This window comes from Gigantopelta aegis, chromosome 7 (assembly GCF_016097555.1).
Source record: "Gigantopelta aegis isolate Gae_Host chromosome 7, Gae_host_genome, whole genome shotgun sequence".
In the NCBI taxonomy this organism is placed as follows: Eukaryota; Metazoa; Mollusca; class Gastropoda; order Neomphalida; family Peltospiridae; genus Gigantopelta; species Gigantopelta aegis.
Genome location: NC_054705.1, coordinates 2,598,702 through 2,620,113, shown reverse-complemented (window position 1 = coordinate 2,620,113; position 21,412 = coordinate 2,598,702). Strand labels below are relative to the sequence as shown.

At 37.2% G+C, this 21,412-nt stretch overlaps 1 protein-coding gene across 1 annotated transcript; it reads left to right on the top strand.

Annotated features, from left to right (window-relative positions):
• The first annotated feature begins 7,784 nt into the window (after positions 1 to 7,784).
• On the top strand, positions 7,785 to 10,683 carry LOC121377206. The gene has a single exon (XM_041505114.1). It carries the CDS (start codon positions 7,785 to 7,787, stop codon positions 8,907 to 8,909), a length of 1,125 nt encoding a protein of 374 aa, XP_041361048.1. The 3' UTR covers positions 8,910 to 10,683.
• Positions 10,684 to 21,412: the final 10,729 nt, after the last annotated feature.

Sequence of the window (21,412 nt, the reverse complement as noted above, 5' to 3'; positions counted from 1 at the left end):
CCCCCCCACCACCACCACCACCAAATTCTACTATTCAAAGTAGAATCGATTGTTATAATATATTTAACATAATAAACTTTATTATGATGGTAGCTTTTTTAATTTTTAAAACAGTTTTATTTTATTGAATATATTTTTAAAGGCTGCAATATCTTTGGGTTTTGGTTAATGACAATCAACATTGATTGACTGTGTACATTGCATTTTTTGACACAAGTCACAACAATACGATGTTTTGACACATGTCACAACAATAATTTTCTTAAAGCCACACAGTTGTTTATATCATATGCATTGCAAACCAACCAGACAATTCTTTTAAACATAAATTATCATAGTGTTACTTCTACTAAAAATAAAACTATTAGGGTTTTTTTCTGTTAAACTCTTAAAGGAAACAGTTGGCACTGAATTAAAAACAATTATAAATAGCTTCAAAAAGGTTGACTTCAAGTAGTGGCCCCAGCCCAAACAGAGATATGAGATCAAAGTCACAGAAGATTATTGGTGAAGAAATATATATTGAAAAAGCTTCATTGCCGGTGGGGAAACTTCCTGTTCAAAAAACAATCATCGAAGCCATGATGTATCTGCTAAAGGCAGAAAGAGCAGGTCAAGCTTAGCGATCAGTCAATGATGCTGCAAGAATTTTAGCTTACGTCTTAATAGAGCACTGGATGTTTTGCAATATTTATAGTCAAACAGTGAAGGCTGTTACTCAAAGTATTGAACAACTGTATAAAGAATTCATCAGAAATGTACAAACTAGAGTTGAGCGTCGGAATGAGCAATGGAAGGATAAAATGAAGATATACAATCAACGGGTAAAGGTTACCTTGTTTGACATTTCTACTAAGGATGAAAGAAGAAGAAAGATCTTAGAGAGGGAAACTGGTATCAAAATGCTTGAAATAGAAGAACAGTTTTTGAATGATCAAAGAGGACCAAGAATTGGCTATTGTGATGATTTTGTAGACAGACGGTGGTCAAAAACAATGAAAAGAAAGAAATTTGAAATGGAAAGCAAGGATCGAATGAAACAGAAAGATAAATGTGACCAAGAAACAGTTCAGAAAAGAATATCTTGGGATGATGTCAATGATGATGAGATGCAAACTGATGATTCAGCTGAGATGGGCACTTCACTTAATGTAGACAGTGATGCTGAATATGAGCCAGACGAGAATGATGATGGTGAAAATAACAGGAAGAGATTCAGGAGACATGTTTTCTCGAACATGATAAAAGATGATCAGATGCGAAGTCAATGGCTCCATATAAGAGAAAGTGAAAGGAAAATTAAGCCAGAATTCTACACAGCAGTAGACAAACTGATCAGCATTTACCATTGCAGTAAGACACAAGCGGTAGCAGGTATTATTATTACTGCTAACACCTTATTTGGAAGGCAGTGGAAATTTCACAATGAAGAGGATTTTATTGATCTGGACACAGCTCCTGATGAGAAGTCTATTCGTGCATCAGGTAAAGCCATTGAAGTCTTGGCTTTACGATGTATAGTTGAGGAGATGATGAAAGCTGAAGATGCGGTAATAACATACCATGATGATGGATCCCGAAAGAAGGGTGTTGGTTCTTTCATGGTACAAGGTATTACAATCGATGGTGTTTTCCGTGCATTTCCTTCACTTCCAGTTGCTACCGAGTGTTGCAAAAATCTGGCTAATCTTAAAATAGCCATATTAAATATTCTGTCAGTATGTAGTGGTGTTTCAATTGAAGACCTATTCAAGAAAATTACCTTTCGGATGATGGATTCTGCTAGTCATAATTTTGGTGTTGATGAACAGGTGGCATTAGAGTTAGGAACAGATCACATACCAGAGGAACTGCTTTGCAGTACCCACCCTGCTCTTATGTTTAATAAAAAGATGGTGGGCGTATGTGCTGATATAGAAAATGGCATTGGAAAGGACAAACTTTATTCTGCAGTTCTCATAACTTCCACTACATGCCATGATACAGTATGTGAACACTATATTGATGTTGCAATGCGTCTTATAAGTCATGACTTTGACCATAAGACATGGAATTACAGTGACCAATTTGACAAACATATTTTTCCAAAACACAATTATGCTGTACAACTGAAGAAAGAACGTTTTAACAGATTTGTGTATGCTTGTGCAATAGTGATTCACCATGGAGAAGATTTGACCAAATTCCTTGATAAATATGAACATGTCACCAACTCTCTTGCTTGCATTTTAAGAGCATTCCAGGAGGTTGATTGCCTCCAGGTCATGATATTAGCCATGGCAATACTTGGTCAACAACTGATTGAAGGATTCTTGAGTCTGACATACCATGGTACAGTGAACTATGAAAAACTAATCCCTGCTATGCAACAACTTTATGTAGATCTATCCACAACTGATCCAGCCACTCTGCTTGACCTCTCTAAACCTGCTTTCAAATTCATATCCACTGATAGGTATGAATCTTGCAAATGGAACAATGATATTATTGTTTCATTGGAAACTGCTATTTCTGCTCACAGGTCCGAAGTGACTCAAGTAATTGGTCTAATGTTACCGAAGCTTGCAGCAGGTTGGTTCAGACAAAGGGCAGATGTGTTTGGCTTTGGTGAATTCAACCCAAACAGTGATAAACTTCTCACCAAGAAGAACATGTCCGTACTTAATAAGGCACCAGTCAGTAACATGGACTCCGAGCGCCAGGTTGGAAGGATTAACTATGAGTTGTCAATAAGAGGATCAAAAGAACTGCCCATTGCTAGTTCATCAATTGTAAAGGGGCAGAGTTTTGATTTGATTGAACTCAAACCTGCAAGTGCATTTCAAGACTGCAGAAAAACAGCAGAAAAGGTCAACCAGCTTGTTAAAGCTTGGATAGATGAACAGGATAAATTAGTCAAACAAAACTGTTCAGCAAAAGAGTGTGAAAACCTCAAAATCGATATAAGACGAAACGTGGATTTAGAAAAGCTGAAATCCTTTGGGGGACCTTTCACCTCTTCCAGTGATGTTAAAACTTACATTGCGGACAGATCAATATCACATGATGACCAAGTCAGGAGACTCTACCTTGAAGTTCGATACTGTCGTGATAGCTGCTTGTCTCTGCCAAAGTCAAGTGATCTGTTTCGACTGAAGAAAAAATACAAGCCATTGTCCATACAAAACTATGTATCAAATCTGTGTGTCTATCTTAATAAGGTGCAAGCAAATGCAAGTGCTACAATGGAAGATTTTCATATTGCCCTCGAACTGTTAGCTTCTGGGATTACAGCAAACAAATGATAAAACCTGCCAAAACAAATATTCAGCAATTTCTGATTGTGTAATGATTTAAACTATTTTAGTGCAGAAGTGACCATACCGTAAAACCTCAAAATAAAAATTAAAAAGGAACCACTTTTCAAGACATGTTCAACTCTCTATAGGGGTTTCAAATGATAAAATTACAACTAGAGATGACGAACGTTTTTTTCTTTTTATTGGTGAGTGAATTGTAACTTTCAAAATAAAGACGAAAAATATAGCTTTATTTTGAAACTTTACGGTATTAAATAGAAATAATTAAAAACTGACGTATTGTTTTAATATATTCTTCCTATATAATTAATCATCTTAATAATATCTTCATAATGAAGTATTTAGTAAAAAACAAATGTGGGGTGGGAAATTTACCTTAAAAACTTAGTGAAAACGCACCCCATTAACTTTCGGAGCTAATGTACAGGGGGGTTATACTTAACAAAATCATCAAAGTAGGCATGCATTATGTTTATAATATATAACCTCACATTTCTAAAAGGTACAGGCATATAAAGTTACATAACACCGCCCCCTATTATTGTTATCATTATTCAATGTATATACCTAAACACAGCATTTATACAGCATACATTTTATCACATACATAAGAGATTAATATCATCAACAATAATATACCAATATAATTACCATCAACAAGATATCAGTATTATCATCATCAACAATATACCAATATAATGACCACCAACAAGATATCAACATTATCATCAACAGCAATATACCAAGACTTGTACTATCAACAACATATCAACATCATCAATAACAATATATCAATATAATTATCATCAACAAGAGATTAGTATTATCATGAACAACAATATACAAATATAATTACAGTCACACAATATCAATAGTTATAGTAATTGTCGTGTTTGTATCTAATTATCTCAGATATATGTCCAGGACAGTGAGTTAATGGTTATATGTTAGTGGTTAGTGAGAGAGACATCGGTGTAGTGGTCTTACACCTAGCCATTCTGTTGTTAAACTCGCTCTGGGTGTGGGCCGGTACCGGGATGCGAACCTGGTACCTACCAGCCGTATATGCGATGGCTTAACGATTATACTACTGAGGTCCATCATTGTTGTTATTACCAGTATATTATTATATGTGAGTGTACAGACATAAACACAACACATATCCAATGCACATTTTATTATAATGCTAATTCCCCATCCAATCTGTTTAGATTTCGTCTTATCTTCTAGACGACTACTGCAGTTCATTTCCTTCAGCTCCAGACAAAAAAATGTGGCATGCGACCTTTCAGGACATTAGCCAACACAAGAGTCACTTATCACGGTTCGATTGCCAACAATTTCCAAGGTTGTGGCTGGCCCACAAAATATTGTTATTACTCATTGTAGATAACGTGTTCCTTATAAAACACGACCACGGGTCGCGGCATGTCACTTTTACCTCCTGTGTGTTAACAGGAGACGGAGAAAGTGTTTGTTGAATATCTTTTAAGACACATACCGGATGGACAGCGATTCTTAGAAACGTATTCTAATGATGGTTTAATGGGGTTTAAACGATGAGAATTAAAAACCCACACACACCAACAAGGCGTTTTAACTTGTGAAGAGGATATTTCGAAAGGATTTTTTTCAGTTTTTGTTGAAGGTGAGAGGAATCTATAGTCATCTTCCTATCGGTGCACAAAATATAAGTACGTGTATTAAAGGGTTTGTCGTCAGTTTGTAGCCATTATGAAGGCTCATATAGACTGAATGCATGCAAAAATCAAATCAAAATACAATTGTTTCATTGAGCGCGTCTATACTGGATACGTGCGGGAAACGGCATGCAGCCAGCCGTAATGAAACAATCGTAGTGTGTGTCTGTGCTCAACAGGCACGGCGCACGTGTACCAGACGTGACAGTCTGCAGTATCCTTTAGACGATTCCGACTAACATTTCATTTCCACTTATTTTCGTGCTTATGTCCAATTAAGGTTCAAGCACGCCGTACTGGGCGCACACACCTCAGCTATCTGGGCTGTCTGTCCAAAACAGTGGGTTAGTTGTTAGTTGGTTAGTGGTTAGTGAGAGATAAGAGGGTGTATAGTGGCCTTACACCTACCCATTAAGCCCTTAACAACTCGCTCTGGGTTGGAGCCGGTACCGGGCTGCGAACCCTGTACCTACCAAACTGTAGTCCGATGGCTTAACCACTGCGCCACGAGGCTGGATCGGACTAACTGAACTCTTTGACAGTAAAATAAAATAATATTAAATACAATGTTCTTGTTAAGAATGCCAATGTGTTATTTGTCTGTATATCTAATGCGCTTGCCGTCACGAATGAACGTCTGTAGCGATCGTTGTTCATTTTACTTCCTAGCAAATATATTTATTTTTTCTTTTCGTGCATATGGAATTATTGGACGGTAAAATCCGGTTTGGGCTACAACAAGCATTAGGATGTAACAGACACACTGATTATACAGACACTGATAGTCTAAACTAGAAAATATTGTAAGTGCCATTTTAGTTGCTAAAAAAGGCTGTAAATCAAACTCGGGTCACTAGCTTTAATTTCGTTATTTTATTTCTCTCACTAAGGTAATTTAATCGGTTTCAAAGTTTGATTTTATTTCTTTGATTCAGCAAAAAAGCCGACAATTTTAGAACAGGGCTGAACCTTGTCTAATATACCTTAGGGTGGGGCAGGAGTTAGGCGGGGGCGGGGCGATAAGAAGTATCAGTGCACAGTGTTAAGGATTTTCTCCATCTAGATAAAACGCGCCCTTTAAAGAGAATATCCCGAGTTGTCTGCTATTGTAACATCCTCCCGACGGGAAGAGCCTGTTCAACGACTACTGTTACATATCTAAAATACTTCTTCGTTCAGAGTACGCCAGTGCACCACGACTGGTATATCAAAGACCGTGGTATGTACTACCCTGTCTGTGGGATTGTACATGAAGCCCATGAAGTGGCGACAGCGGTGTTTTTCTCTCAATATATGTGTTGTACTTAATCATATGTCTGACGCCATATAACCGTAAATAAAATGTGTAGAGTGCGTCGTTAAATAAAACATGTCTTTCTTTCTTTCGTTCAGAATAGGAAAGTTAAAGTTTGTTTTGTTTAACGACACATTATCTAGAGCACATTAATTTATTAATCAGAGGCTATTTATTGATTGTCAAACATTTGGTAATTTTGACACATACTCTTAGACGGGAAACCCGCTACATTTTCCCATTGTTAGCAAGGGACTTTTTATATGCACCATCCCACAGACAGGATAACACACATCACGGTCTTAGATATACCAGTCGTGGTCCACTGGCTGGAACGAGAAATAGCCCAATGGGCTCACCGACGGGGATCGATCCCAAACCGACCGCACATCAAGCGAGTGCTGTACCATTGTCTACGTCCCGCCTCCTCGGAATTTCAGTGTCTGTAATTCAATGTGTTTCTGGTTGTACTAATGCTGGCACCAGTCCCAATCAGATTTTAATTAGTCAATAATAGCATACGGAAATATATATAACATAGAAATAAAATGACACTTAAGCTTCTACAAGCATTAGGGTATACAGTAGGGTATAAACATTAATCTGTCTGTCTCTATCTGCCTGTGTCTCTGTCTCTGTCTCTCTCTCTCTCTCTCTCTCTCTCTCTCTCTCTCTCCTCTCTCTCTCTCTCTCTCTCTCTCTCTCTCTGTGTGTGTGTGTGTCTACCTCTCGTTCCCTGTTTCTCTCTTTGTGTGTGTCTCTCTGTCTGACTCTGTATCTCTGTGTGTGTGTGCGTGTGTGTGTGTGTGTCTGTGTGTGTATCTGTGTGCATCTCTCTCTCTCTCTCTCTCTCTCCTCTCTCTCTCTCTATATATATATATATATATATATATATATATGTCTCTCTATCTTCTCTCCATCTCCGTGTGTGTGGTGTGTGTGTGTGTGTGTGTGTGTGTGTGTGTGTGTGCGTGTACCACATGCCCCTGTCCTGGAAAAGCCTTGAACCCATAAGCAAATATAATAATTTGACTAAATACATCCAGTCATTAACGTAATAATAATACCTATTTCTTCTCTTTCAGTTGGTACAATAAAGAACGTTTGCGGCACTTAGCGGTGAACTGGAGCTGCGAACACTGAACTTACCAGAACAATAACTGTACTCGGCCAACACTACTTATTCACTGGTGTGGTGACCTAACCAAATCGAGACTTTCTTTTGTAACTGTTACGTAGTATGAAAAAACACCCCAACCAAACACATACACACACACAAAGGGAGGTGGCGTACCTTAAAACACACCAAGAATATATTACATTACGTCAAACGAAATCCCATTGTTTACCACCTAATAGGATCAGAGCATTCTACAAGTGGCCACAATAGTTGAATCAAATTGAACACGCTTCGGCAAAAATCCTGAATAGGTTTTTTTCTCTTTTTTTTCTTTTTTTTTTTTTTTCTTGCGGTTAAGCTCGGGAAACGAAATGCGCATGAGCGGGCTCGGAGCAGACGGTATCCGGGATTGCCCAGCAGACGACAGTTGTGTGGGTAGTGTTTGCGTTGGTAACAGCTGTTCCACCGTGGTTCGTGGGTCCACGTTACGAAGCGATCGTTGTAGCGGGAAAACAAGCCGACGGGGTAGTGCTGTCACGTTCCAGCTACCAGACGAGGACGCGGAGAGTAGTTGGGAGAGGGATGAATTTAGCCCTGGAGACGTCGCCAGTTCTCGGACATTGCGGAGAATGAGTGCGCCTGAACTGCCTCCTATAGCTGGAGACAGAACCGCCAAGTGTCGGTCGCCTTCTGCAACGGAACAGTCGAGTTTCTACTCGAGGGTTAAAAACGGGTCCCAGTTACGCAGACACAACACGGACGGGTCTCTGAAGAACTCGAACCCTTCCCCTCACAGTCTGTCGTGCGATTCCGTGAGTTCATACCCGGCTATCGGAAACGTCGGTAATACTAACAGCCGGACTCGATCGTCGGACCCCAGCACGGGTGGTGACACCGGGTCGACGACGAAGTTGCAGACGTTGTACGAGAGGAACAACAACGACAGCGGCGTCAAAAACCGCATGGTTGCCCAGAAGACGCAGTCGCTCATCAGCAAAAGTCGGTCCGTGTCCCAGGACAGGGTCCGTTCTAGAATGGGACTGTTGACCACGAACGATTCCGAAATCGTCCCCATCGAAAGCTACGCAAGTACGGCGAAACCGTTTCTGCGGAGAAACAAATCGGAGCAGAAACTCACGGTTTACAAAAAGACGAAAAATGTTCCCGCGAACAGCAGGACTATCAGTGTTAACAACACGAACGTTTTCACAAAACCATTCCGCCATAAAAGTCACGTGCACTCTCACAAACTGAAGCGGTACAGCTCGACCCCCGTCATGAATTCGATACAGGACAGCTGTTCGGACCGGCTCAATAACGGACGGTTGGACGATGGGGAGAATTCCGATAACGAGACGGAAAGGTTGGAACGGATTTTCGAGTGGCTGCGCGGAGTGGAGTTCAGTTCAGCCGAGCATCCACAGGAACCGGAAATAGAATACGCCGATGAACCTCCACAGACAGACACCGCAGTGCATGTGGTGTATCAAGGGTAGAATGCAATACGTTACTGAGACTTCCCGTCTTCCCAGTGAGAACATACTGTGTAAATATGTGTTTTGTGTTTTGTTTTGTTTTTTTTGTTTTGTTTTGTTTTGGGTTTTTTTTTAAGTTCGTTGTCACAAGGCTTTCCAGAGGACTCTTTAACAAGGTAATGAATTATATTATTATTGCAAAATAAAGATATCTATTAATAAATGCTACTGGGAATATTTACTGAGTAAAGCTTATAGTAATAATAATATTTGAGAATTATAAGGTTCTATCTGCAATTTTTTTCCAAAAATGAATTATCCATTCTATTTGATAGAAAATAAAATTATCTACATAGTAAACATCCTAGAATGTGGTATTTTAAGACAGATGTTATATTAAAACTGTTGCAGGGACCTCTCTATGACTCCGATATGGCAACTTCAAGTGGCGATTTCTCAAAATGAGGTTTTGTGCACATAGAACCTTGTAATTTTCCACTCACGTGACAGATTATATCACCAAGTCATACTTAACTAATAGTGAGGAATAATGTTCTTGAGTAAACTGATGTTGAGAAAGAAAAATAGTACCGATTAATATTACACGCATTATTCAGTACAAACTGTGTTTTGTGTGGGTGGGTGGGGATTACCAGTAACCACATCGCAATGTATACTTGATTTACTAAGGGCTTGGATACACAAACAAATATTGATAGCTACTTGGTAAAGCGTTCAGTTTACCGTAGCAAAATAGAAGAGAAAAAGAAAATTAGGCCCATTAAATATGCAATTCTCCAATTAACTTTATTTGGCTCATTAATTATGAAACATACTGTATTCTCCAAATGTAACGCCAATTTATATTTAACGATTTCACGAACTGCAGCCTAAATCCACGTTCGTAATATATAGGCAAAGTTAACTCTTGTTAAACTAAATAAAAGCAATAATCAAAATATTGAATAGTTAGTCTGTATTAGAAAGGCTCGAAATTCACTTTGTGGAGTAAGACCTGATATTCAGTTGTTTAATTTGGAAGCAAAATGTTAGAAACTAAGAATCCATTCTACAAGGTAGTCTGGAAATTAAATAAAAACAAACACACATAGACTTATAGTTAGTGTGAGGTTTCTCAGTGCATAAATAAAACCCAAATCCTGATAGATTTTTTTTGTTGTATTGTACCTTTAACACTCATTGTTGCCACTTGCCCGTTCCTGCAATAACTTCTACGACCACTGACGTTTATCTACACTTGGTGTTTGTAAGTCGACTGGTTGTAATAATACAATATAATATGTCTCTACTTCTATATGTTCTATACAATATTATATGCAGACACTGTACGGTAAACTATGCAATTTCTGGATCAGGGATATTTTTTGTATTTTTTTTTAAATGGCCTCATAGGGACACACGATAATATGTACAGTGGTGCGGGTGTCAAGCGCGGTTTATGAGGTTTTTTTAACAGGGGGAATAATATCAATGACATTTCAGTGGCGCTGATAATAATCAAGATGTTTCGATGTCTTTAAAACTTAACTTAACCTTGCAGTTAGTGCGACAAGTTATATACAATACGCCTGACGTAATAACTGAGAAGAATGTCAACAGGCATCCATTGCATAAATGAACATTCATTTCTTAGTCACGTATATTGCATAATTTACGGTATTGTGTCAAACATGGAGTTTGGTTAATAGTTTTGTTGTAATTGTGTTTAACAGTTGCTCGTTTATTTCTGAAGAATATATAATATATCAGTTACTAATAATATATTTTAAAGAACGGTAAATTAATGGAAGCAAATATATATATATATATATATATATATATATAGATAGATAGATAGATAGATAGATAGATAGATAGATAGATATAAGCGCAAACGGTCCAGGTTATGTTTATGTTTGAATGTATCTATACATACACGCTACAAAGACTCATAAATAAGACTCGATCTATGGCATTCAGTGCATTCCATAACACTCCATTTTAATATTGATATGACCTCTTTATTGAAAATATTTCTATATGTTCTAGGGCTTCAAATGTTTATGGTATTTACAAGTCAGACCGGAGCATGTGGGAATGTGGACGGAGGGGCAGGGTGTTAAATATAATATGTCTCTAATACACTAATTAACATTTGCTGAGCTGTACTTTGTAAAAACCCAAAACCAAACACGGATCCATGCGAGAGGGCTAGTGGGCCTATTGCCCCTAGGAATAACTTCAAAGGCCCACTTTGTATTAATATGTTTACAATTTCTGTTTCACGAATGACAAACTTTAATGCAAGTGCCATTTTCACGAGTTGGTATATATATGTTATTTTGCTACTGGTTCCGTCCCTAAAGTATTTCATGCGTCCGCCCTTGACAATGGTATGTACTGCCGATCTGGAAATCATGTTGAGATAAACAGCCGAGCGTTACACACTTGTAATCCGTCCATTGTTTAAACCTCAGTGTTAAAGGCGCTATCTCACAGGTTATAAGTGCCATAGTTCACTGTTTGTACGTGTATTGCTAAAAATTAATCTATTCCATATATAAACTATTTGCATAATTAAATCAATTTTATCGAAGATAAAATGCGGTGCCGCTCTGTGAAAACAGTGGTGTCTTCGAGAAGTCATGTCGAAATATGTGTGTAGAAAATAGTTATGACGTAGGCCCATCCGTTAAAATAGCAACTAGTTATTTTGTTTTCAGAACAGAGATGCATTTCGAATACTAGTAGCCTTTGTTTAACGTCCAATAGCCGATGTGTTCGGGTGTCATTTATCCATTCAGCAATGTGTTCACTTCGAATAGAAACTGTAACATTATGTTTTGTCCCATTGGTCACCCTTATTACATTTTGCTATAACATAAATTAATAATAGTCTTCGGTAATTAAAATTATGTAAAAATGTAATTCAGGCTATGATCTTTACGTTTCACAACAAAACTACTTGTCATGGAGCTATTTTATGGCATCTCATTTAAACGTTTGTATCGGCGTGTACAATTAGCCTGTGTTACACTTTCTATAGATGTGTTTCTATTACTGTACCAAAAGGAGAGACACGGCTATAGAACCGCATTGTGATAAACAACGAATGCCTGACGTATCTACGTATTATTGTATATTCGTCTAGTCCTAAGATAAAAACCATGAACATATTTAAGTGGTGTTTTTTTATAAAGTTGAATTTATTTCAACATTTGTTACGCGCGCACAGATGTGTGTTAGGAAAAGCATATATGTTATATAAATAAAAGTTCTATTTGTAGTTATGGAATAATGTGTTTATATTATGAATATATTTGTTCAAAAGCATATACGATAGAGACATATATGTAATATAAATACATTATGTTATTCTATATCCGCCATCACGACTTGCAATTTCGCAAAGAAGGGAAGGGTGGGTGATGGAAATAGTGATGTGTCAAGCTAAATTAACGAACTTAGAAGTAGCCGATATAATGATGTTTAAAGTTGTATTCAAGACAGAGTTAGACTGACAGTTTTGTGTGTGCGTGTGAATAGAGGTGTTGTTTTGGTGTGTTGTTTGTATTGTTTTTACTTTGTTTTTGTTGTTTTTTAAATTGTTTTTTGCTTGTTCGTTTATAAATTTTTCTTTTTTATTTATAACATTATCATTGTTCGTTATTGAACGAAAGAATAAATGAATGAATGAAAATGAATGAATTAATGAATTAATTAATTAATTAATTGATTAATTAATGAACCGACGAATTAATAAATGAATAATCGATCACTGAATTTTCGTTGACAAAAACAATACTATAGTAAATTTGATTCTCTAAGTGATTACTCTTATACAGGTATTAAGTATTTACCTTTTTTTTCATCTAAATTTTACTTTTCTTTGTTTTGTTTTTCTTTCTTTCGTTTCTTAATTATTCATATTTTTTTTACCTCTGGAAATGTCATTATGATATAATGGTATATAATACGAATTCATCAACAATTTAGAAGAATATGACTATTGTATAAAGCTATCGGGAAAAAATCGAAATATCTAGTTTCTCTTTTACCGACAGAAGATTAATTAGAAACGCAGAAAGACACAGCGTGAAAAGTCCGGTGTTTAGGAGATATCGTCTGGGCTCGGTATTGTTGCCAGATTATTGCGCTATCTACACGCTCAGTTCGATCGGTCTCAAACCCACAGACGGATTATATTCCGCATTTTATTTGAAACTAAGTTCCAGCAACCGTGTAATTCCGATTATCTCTTACGACTGCAGGATCGATCCACGAAAACAGATTAGTTTTAAATTGAATGGTAATTTGTCAAACAAGTCAACGCTGTCTTTGAAATATAATAAAAATAATGAATGAAAATGATATGTAATTATTTTGGTTCGTCACCTTTTGTTACAGATATTATACGGTATTTAGTAAATGTACCACGAGTCATAACTATAAGATAAGAGAGAGAGAGAGAGAGAGAGAGAGAGAGAGAGAGAGAGAGAGAGAGAGAGAGAGAGAGAGAGAGAGAGAGAGAAAGAGGAAGGTGCGAGAGAGAGAGAGAGAGAGAGTGAGTGAGAGTGAGAGATGAAAGAGAGAGAGAGAGAGAGAAAGAGAGAGAGAAATGAGAGATAGTTTAACGTAACGCATATGATCGAATACAGATGTTCATAAAAATAATCTTGATACTATTTGTTATGTACTCTTAGTAATAATAATAATAATAATAATAGACCAAAAAATAATGAAACGAAAGAAAGAAAAAAGAGAGAAAGAAGAACATGATTAGTACACTCGTGGAAATGTTAATATTAAGAAAGAACGATTTTAGGCAAATCACTTGAAATTTCTGACCACCTCCAACGAATTCGTCCCCGTTTGTCGTGTGGTCAAGTATACTAAAGATCTCGAACAACAGTTTACATTGTTATGAGTGCAAACGCAAAATTAACACGAATTTCAGTTTAACAAACACACAATGTTTAAATAAGAAAATGCCCTTTATCAGTTATTGCGGTCGAATAGCGGGCATTATTTATTCTACGAATGCATGATGTCATCTATGTGTTACCAATTTTAGCTCTTTCTCGTTTACAAGCTACCCTTATATTCTATATTGACATAAATATAAGCTGGTTGTGATACTTTGTTAAATATGTGACAGAAATACTTCAGATTCTTCTCGGCGACGAAAAATAGAAACAAAACAAGCAACCAAAAATCAACACACACACACGCACACACGCACACACACACATACACATACATATTTGTTTTCTTGGGGTTTTTTTAATTCAAGAAAGTGAAGACATTGTCTATGTGTCTTTCTCTGTTTATGTCTGTCGGTCTGTCTCGTTATTTCTCTCCCTGTCTTGTTATCTATTATTGTCGCTATTTCACTGTGTGTGTGTGTGTGTGTGTGTGTGTGTGTGTGTCTTCCACCCACCCTCCCACCATTTCTCTCTCTCTCTGTCTCTCTCTCTCTCTCTCTCTCTCTCTCTCTCTCTCTCTGATGTCGGTTACCATGAAGCCGATATATAATTTCAATGGGTCTCAAATTGCCCTACTAAATCGTTCTTTATATTTCGCTGAAACGGCTTAGCAGATATTTGAGATTAACTATGGATTCCTTTTATTTTATTGCGTTGATTTATATACATAATAGAGATTAGTGAAATTCTTCACAGATAATCTCATCGGGTATAATACGTTTCATGTCGAACCAGCCATTTATTCTAAGTGATCAATCATTCGGGGCCAAATAAATTTGTGTGTTTGTGTTTTTGTGTAGGTGTATTTGTGTGTTGTGCGTCCTATGTGTGCGTGCGTGCGTGTGTGTATGTATGTGTGTGCGTGTTTGTGTGTATCTAATTTATATGAACATGTTTTAATACTATAGGAAATACGGGTTTTGGATTATGTACATTTCTAAATGTCCAAAAATCGTTTTCTTACACACCCATTGGAGACAACATCATTCGTTATTTTTTATAACACATACTTGTTTACACATGTACGTGTGTTAACACTCTCAAGACATACGACTGGCTACTAGGTGATGACCAAGTCACCAGTGTCATACATCCAATGAAAAAACAGCACGTTCGAAATTGATTACACTGTGACATATAGTTAACCTGACAACCATTTGTCTGTGAAGCGTAAGTTAGCTACACACCAAACAAAACAACCAATGTTGTTTTTAACAATACCACTAGAACACATTGATTTATTAATCATCGGCAACTGGATGTCTACAAGTGAAAAAGCTGTCAATAACGTTTAGTCGAAAAAGATGTTAAAATGTTCTTAAAACCTGTTTTTTGAGGATATGTAAGAAATAGAATAATACATTCGTGTCCGTTAGATACCATTTATATCACAACTCGTTGTTTAAACATGTATCAAACTCGTTTTCGTTCGTTTTACATACATTTTAAAACAATGCAAGAGGTATCTATTATTCTCTATGTAAACTACAACGTAGTTTAAAAACAAAAACCCAAATCAACTTCAAAAACAACTACATCATTACGATCAACAACAATATTATTATTATTATTATTATTATTATTATTATAATTAAATTGCACAGTTCCATCTACCTATATGTATCGTGAAACAGTATTACTATATCTCTGTCTCTATCGATGTCTGTGTGTGTGTGTGTGTGTGTGTGTGTGTGTGTGTCTCTCTCTCTCTCTCTCTCTCTCTCTCTCTCTCTCTCTCTCTCTCTCTCTCTCTCTCTCTCTCTCTCTCTCTCTCTCTCTAATCATGTAATCATGTTAGTTACGAAATACTAGTAGTTTAAAATATTGTCGACGTGAAGTGCTTGTTAACACAATGGCCACCAACAATAATCACGACATTGGAATCTTACTGGTCACTCCGGCTTTCAGTATTTATTTTTACAGAATGTAAGGAAAACAAATAAACAAACAAACAAAAACAACCCCAAAATATATTTTTCTAATGAGATTGCAGGGTGGTCAAAGATTTATAAAAGTGAACTTGTGTAAACTAACCCTGCATTACGTGGCGTTTACAAAACCTAACTCCAGCACGTTCGAGGGTTTGTGTGTTTGTCCACAGTACATGACTTGTTGGCATTGATATTGGCAATAAGCCGAACGCGTACTTGACCCGCAGCCCGGGTGGCTTTGATTGGCAGGTGGATTTGTATCCAAGTCAGCGGGATTCCCCGGCAGGTAGCAGTGGAAATGTACTCCACATAAGAATACTGACTGTTTCTCACGTCAAACTGTTTGAACTGTGTGCGAACGTGAGTGCATACAAGGGCGGGTCTGAAACACAGGTAGCCAAGGGTTGGACACGACTAGGAATTACAAATAATATCAAATATACAACAGAAACAGCACAAAGAATAGTAAAATAGCCCAAGCGCTTTCAATGATTGTTAAAAACGTCTGGGGCAATACAATAAAACATCTTTATAAAATGATATATATGTACAATCAATCAGACAATCAATCAATCAATCAACTAATCAATCAATCGGTAAACCAATCGGTCAACCAATCAGTCAATCAACCAACCAACGATCAAAATAGACAGACAGAGAGAGAGAGAGAGAGAGAGAGAGAGAGAGAGAGAGAGAGAGAGAGAGCGGGCGGGGGGGGGGGGGGGGGAGGAGGAGAGAGAGAGAGAGAGAGAGATGAATGATATATACTTATATACATATACATATACATATATACACATACACATACACATACATATACACATACATATACACATACATACAGAGGTATACACACAACTCAAAATTAAATTCTACAATAGATGTATGTTTTGTTATGTACACGTTATGGGAACTATTAACCCTAATAACAACAGGGGTTCTTTTTGAAGAATTAAGTATGCCGTTAGACTGGTTTTTTGTTTGTGCTGAGCTCGTAGTTATGTCCACAACGCGGGAGCGTATTTAATATTAGCTTAGTATTAACTTCCGTAATTGTGCATTTATTGCCCGGATCAATCTAGTGTTATAAGCTCACGAAATAGCCCATTAAAAAGGACGACGTCATACGTTTATATCTATCATGACTTGCAAAATACTGACTGATTGAAAACATATTTTAGAAACAACAAAAGGATTTGGCACACGTTTCGCTACTTACTAGGTCCTCTCCTGTATACGTACAATATAATGGCGACAGTTACTTAAATATAATGTAATAGTAATGTATACATAAAGCCTCTGCTGTAGGTTATTGTCAGAATAATCTGTACCACATAATAACTTGGGTGTCAGTTTATATATTTCCATTGGTTTCATGACGTCATATTTAAACATATTTTTCACCGAAAAAAAATAAGGCAATAATGTATATACCGCTGGCAGTTAATAGAAAAGAAACCAGCACATTTGAAAAAGAAACATGGCTGACAGTCTGCAGCTCCATTCATATCTGATGACCGTCTCGTAACTTTGATACTTTGTCTTATAGAGCGTTATTGTTTACGAATCAAAAATATTATTTAAAATAAAATGTAAAAATGTTGTGTTATTATTAGTAAGCATTTTTTTAAAATTTAATTATAACGAGTATCTGCTGTTTATGTTACTTTCATTGAGGTCCCAAACCAACAGCGAAGTTTTCCAAGGGATGTATGTCCAGAGCCAGAGGGTTCCAATTAGTTTCATTTTTCGTTTAACTTTTACATGTATTATAAAAGCAACAACGTCTGATCATTCGGTTTGTCCCATTAAAAGGTTATTGTAAGCATATCTGCTATTTAAATGGCTTCAACACAGATCGAAGCAGCTTGCAGGGTTACGGCAACAATCTAGGCAATTTAAATGGATTCTAGAAATATTTAGGTAACCCAAAGGGCTTATACAAGGAACTCGGCAATTTAAAGAGCTTGAAGAAGGGTTTAGGTAATATGAAGGGCTTATACAATGAACTCGGCAATTTAAAGAGCTTGAAGAAGGGTTTAGGTAATATGAAGGGCTTATACAAGGATCTCGGCAATTTAAAGAGCTTGAAGAAGGGTTTAGGTAATATGAAGGGCTTATACAAGGATCTCGGCAATTTAAAGAGCTTGAAGAAGGGTTTAGGTAATATGAAGGGCTTATACAAGGATCTCGTACATTAGAAAAGCTTGAAGAAGGGTTTAGGTAATATGAAGGGCTTATACAAGGATCTCGTACATTAGAAAAGCTTGAAGAAGGGTTTAGGTAATATGAAGGGCTTATACAAGGATCTCGTACATTAGAAAAGCTTGAAGAAGGGTTTAGGTAATATGAAGGGCTTATACAAGGATCTCGATAATTTAAAGAGCTAAAATAAGGATCTGGGTTTGGACAAGGAACTACCAGTATGTTATTTAAAGGTCTGATGAAGCATATCTGCTATTTAAAGGCTTGGACATAGATATCGGCTGTTTTTTGTTTTGTTTGTAAATTTAAAAAAACCCCAAAAAAAAACAACAACAACAACAACAACAAAACAATTGGACATTTGAACACGGACCTACACCTGTCATAAATAACTAGACTGGTATCAGTGACTCAGCAGCGACTTTATTAGAGAATCATAGAATACATTGTGTGCATTGTCGCGCTCTGTCTTGTATCACGCATTAACTAGCTGATCGGGATTTCCATTGTCTGTCTGTCCTCGCGACCACAAAGGATTCCGTGTCCGGGGATTACCGGAACGGTGTACAGCTATCACTCGACCATCAACTCTGAATGCCGTATTGTTGACGGAGCGGTGTTGTCGTTTGGCGATATACACGGAAATTCTGTTACGGGACAATGCCCTTTGGATCAATGTATATACCATAGTAGTACCGAACACGAGTGTCTGTATTTATTTAAATTATATATAGTCTTGGAGAGGAAACCCGCTACATGTTTTTCATTAGTAGGATAAATATTTTATATGCATCATCCCACAGATAGGATAGCACATACCACGGCCAATCATGGTGCAGTGGCTGGAACGAGAATGGGCCTACTAACGGTTGAATTAAGAAGTGATGTTTAATGTTACTACATGGTAGTGACAACTTGAAGTATCAAAGTTCCTGGGTTCGATGTTGGTTATCTCGACTATTATTTTTAAAAAACCCAACAACTTCAAAATGGTTCTATCCTGGGCGATTAAATTAAATTAACTTAAATTCTTTATTTGACAATCACTGATTTACCGATATTTATAGGTTTACATGGTAGGAGAGTCTTCAAAAATACGTACCTGGTTGTAACATGTAGGCACAACTCTATCTGGTTTACAAAGCTGAGCTACAATCTAACTAAATACTAAGACTGTATGGACAGATTTAAAGGGAAATATCTACTATTATATCAAGTATTAAATACACCCGTTTTTCAATTCTCAGTTTTCTACGTTTCGAATCTCTTTGAGATTGTGCAGTGTTGCATGCTGGAATAGACTATAAACAGATAGGTGTCTGCAATGGTAAGGTGGGGAAGGACGTAGCCCAGTGGTTAAGCGCTCGCTTGATGCGCGGTCTGTTTGGGATCGATCCCCGTCGGCGGGGTCATTGGGCTATTTTTCGTTCCAGCTTGGTATATTAAAGACCATGGTATGTGCTGTCCTGTATGTGTGATGGTGCATATAAAAGACCCGTTGCTACTAATGACCAACATATATAGCGGGTTTCCTCTCTTATATCACAATGACCAAATGTTTGACATCCAATTGCCGATAATTGATAAAGCGATGTACTCTATTGGTGTCGTTAAATTGAACAAACGTCATTGGTGAGGTGTTTTGTCCATGAATTTCACATTCAGAGGACGGAGATAAATTCTACTAAACTTACATCTTTGCTGTGCAATATTTTTGTTTCACTAGATGGCATTGTAGGAAACAATTATCAGTCAGGTGTAACATACAAAGTATCGTTCCCAGGGTGTAACACGCGTGGACGTTAGTTGGATAATATAGGGGCGGGATCTAGTCAGTGGGTAGAGCGCTCATCTTAGGTGCTTGGGTCGTACGGTCGACTCCGTTCAGTGGCCCCATCTTCTGACTGAGCTCTGTCCCAATTCAACCAATGCCCCCATGACTTGAATATCGAATATCATTGTGTGTACTGTCTATAGGGAAATGCTTATACCAGATTCCTTTATGCTAATGGGAAAATATAGCGGGTTTCCATATGTTTGATATCCAATAGCCGATGTGCTATAGAGGTGTCGTTAAACAAATCAAACCTTAACAAATTTAAATCTACTCGGTACTGGGTTCGCACCCTAGTACCGGCCCGTAGCCTGCCAGCCAGAGTAGGGAGTCGTAACAGTAAGACCGCCGATACCAATAATAACTAGACAAATTGCCCATCTAGCTTGCATATGTCCAGTACAGCGTGCTTGAGCACAGAAATGAAATGAAAATTAATGACCAAATATATCAGATCTGTTCGAGATGAATACGCCATGCATCTCTCTCTCTCTCTCTGTTTGTGTGTGTGTTTTGTATATATATATATGTGTGTGTGTGTGTGTGTGTGTGTGTGTGTGTAAACAGAAACATTCACAAACTCACATACCACGCATGTAATATATTACTTGACATGAAAAATACTAATAAAATCAATAAAATCAATAAAAACTGGCTTTTTCCAATAAGTCCCTTATTCATATTTTAATTTGTTTGCCTTGACATTACAGTAAACATCGTTTGTACAATGGGCTGTATCACCCCCTGGGTTGTCACTATTTGCCGTGTGACACATTTGAAACTAATATATTAATTCATGTAAGTAATCCTTGTTTATTTGTCTTGACACCTGTGTCAGGTTTACCTGCACACCTCTGCCACAGTGTACAAGGCAGACGTATTGTGATAATGTGTACAAAGCCACTGCTATTGTAGTTTGCGTTCAAGAGGCGTTCCGGATGTTATTAGACCCCCGACAAAAGTGTTCACTCGATATCTGTTACTTACATCTCATGTATTTAACATAAATACTCGATAACAAGCAATTGGCAGGTGGTCTTTCAACAGTCATGTTGTTGTTTGTGAGAGATGTTAAATTGTTTTGACAACCACTCTTCAGGGTCGAGCGCATGGGGTCGAAGGGCGACCATTTGTTCAAAAAGATAATCGTAATTTTGTTGGGATTTTTAATTATTATTATATGGAATATCTAGTAAATTTTTTTATTTTTTTTCATTTTAAGGTCGATGAAACTGAACAAAATCATCCATTCCCTCTACCTCCCCCGCAATAACATTATTTCCGGGTGAACTGTTTTATATAATGATTTCCTTTGTTACTATTCACATTAAAGTTTGAACGGGTTGGGCTGTTTCTAAAAGAACAGGATATTGTAAAAGGATTTTGTTTTTTAAATTGTGAAATGGATTATAAGTTTACTGCTGGTACACGCCGCCTGACAATGATTTCATTGACCGCGTAACGCTTTTATCAAGGTAGGACCACGTACGTGACAAAAGATGACGCATAAAGAACAAAATAAACGGATATAAAACAAATAAATAGTGCAGGGAATAGAAAATAATAAGA

Coding starts and splice junctions, on each gene's coding strand:
- LOC121377206 (XM_041505114.1), top strand. CDS start 7,785: ATGCGCATGAGCGGGCTCGGAGCAGACGGTATCCGGGATTGCCCAGCA.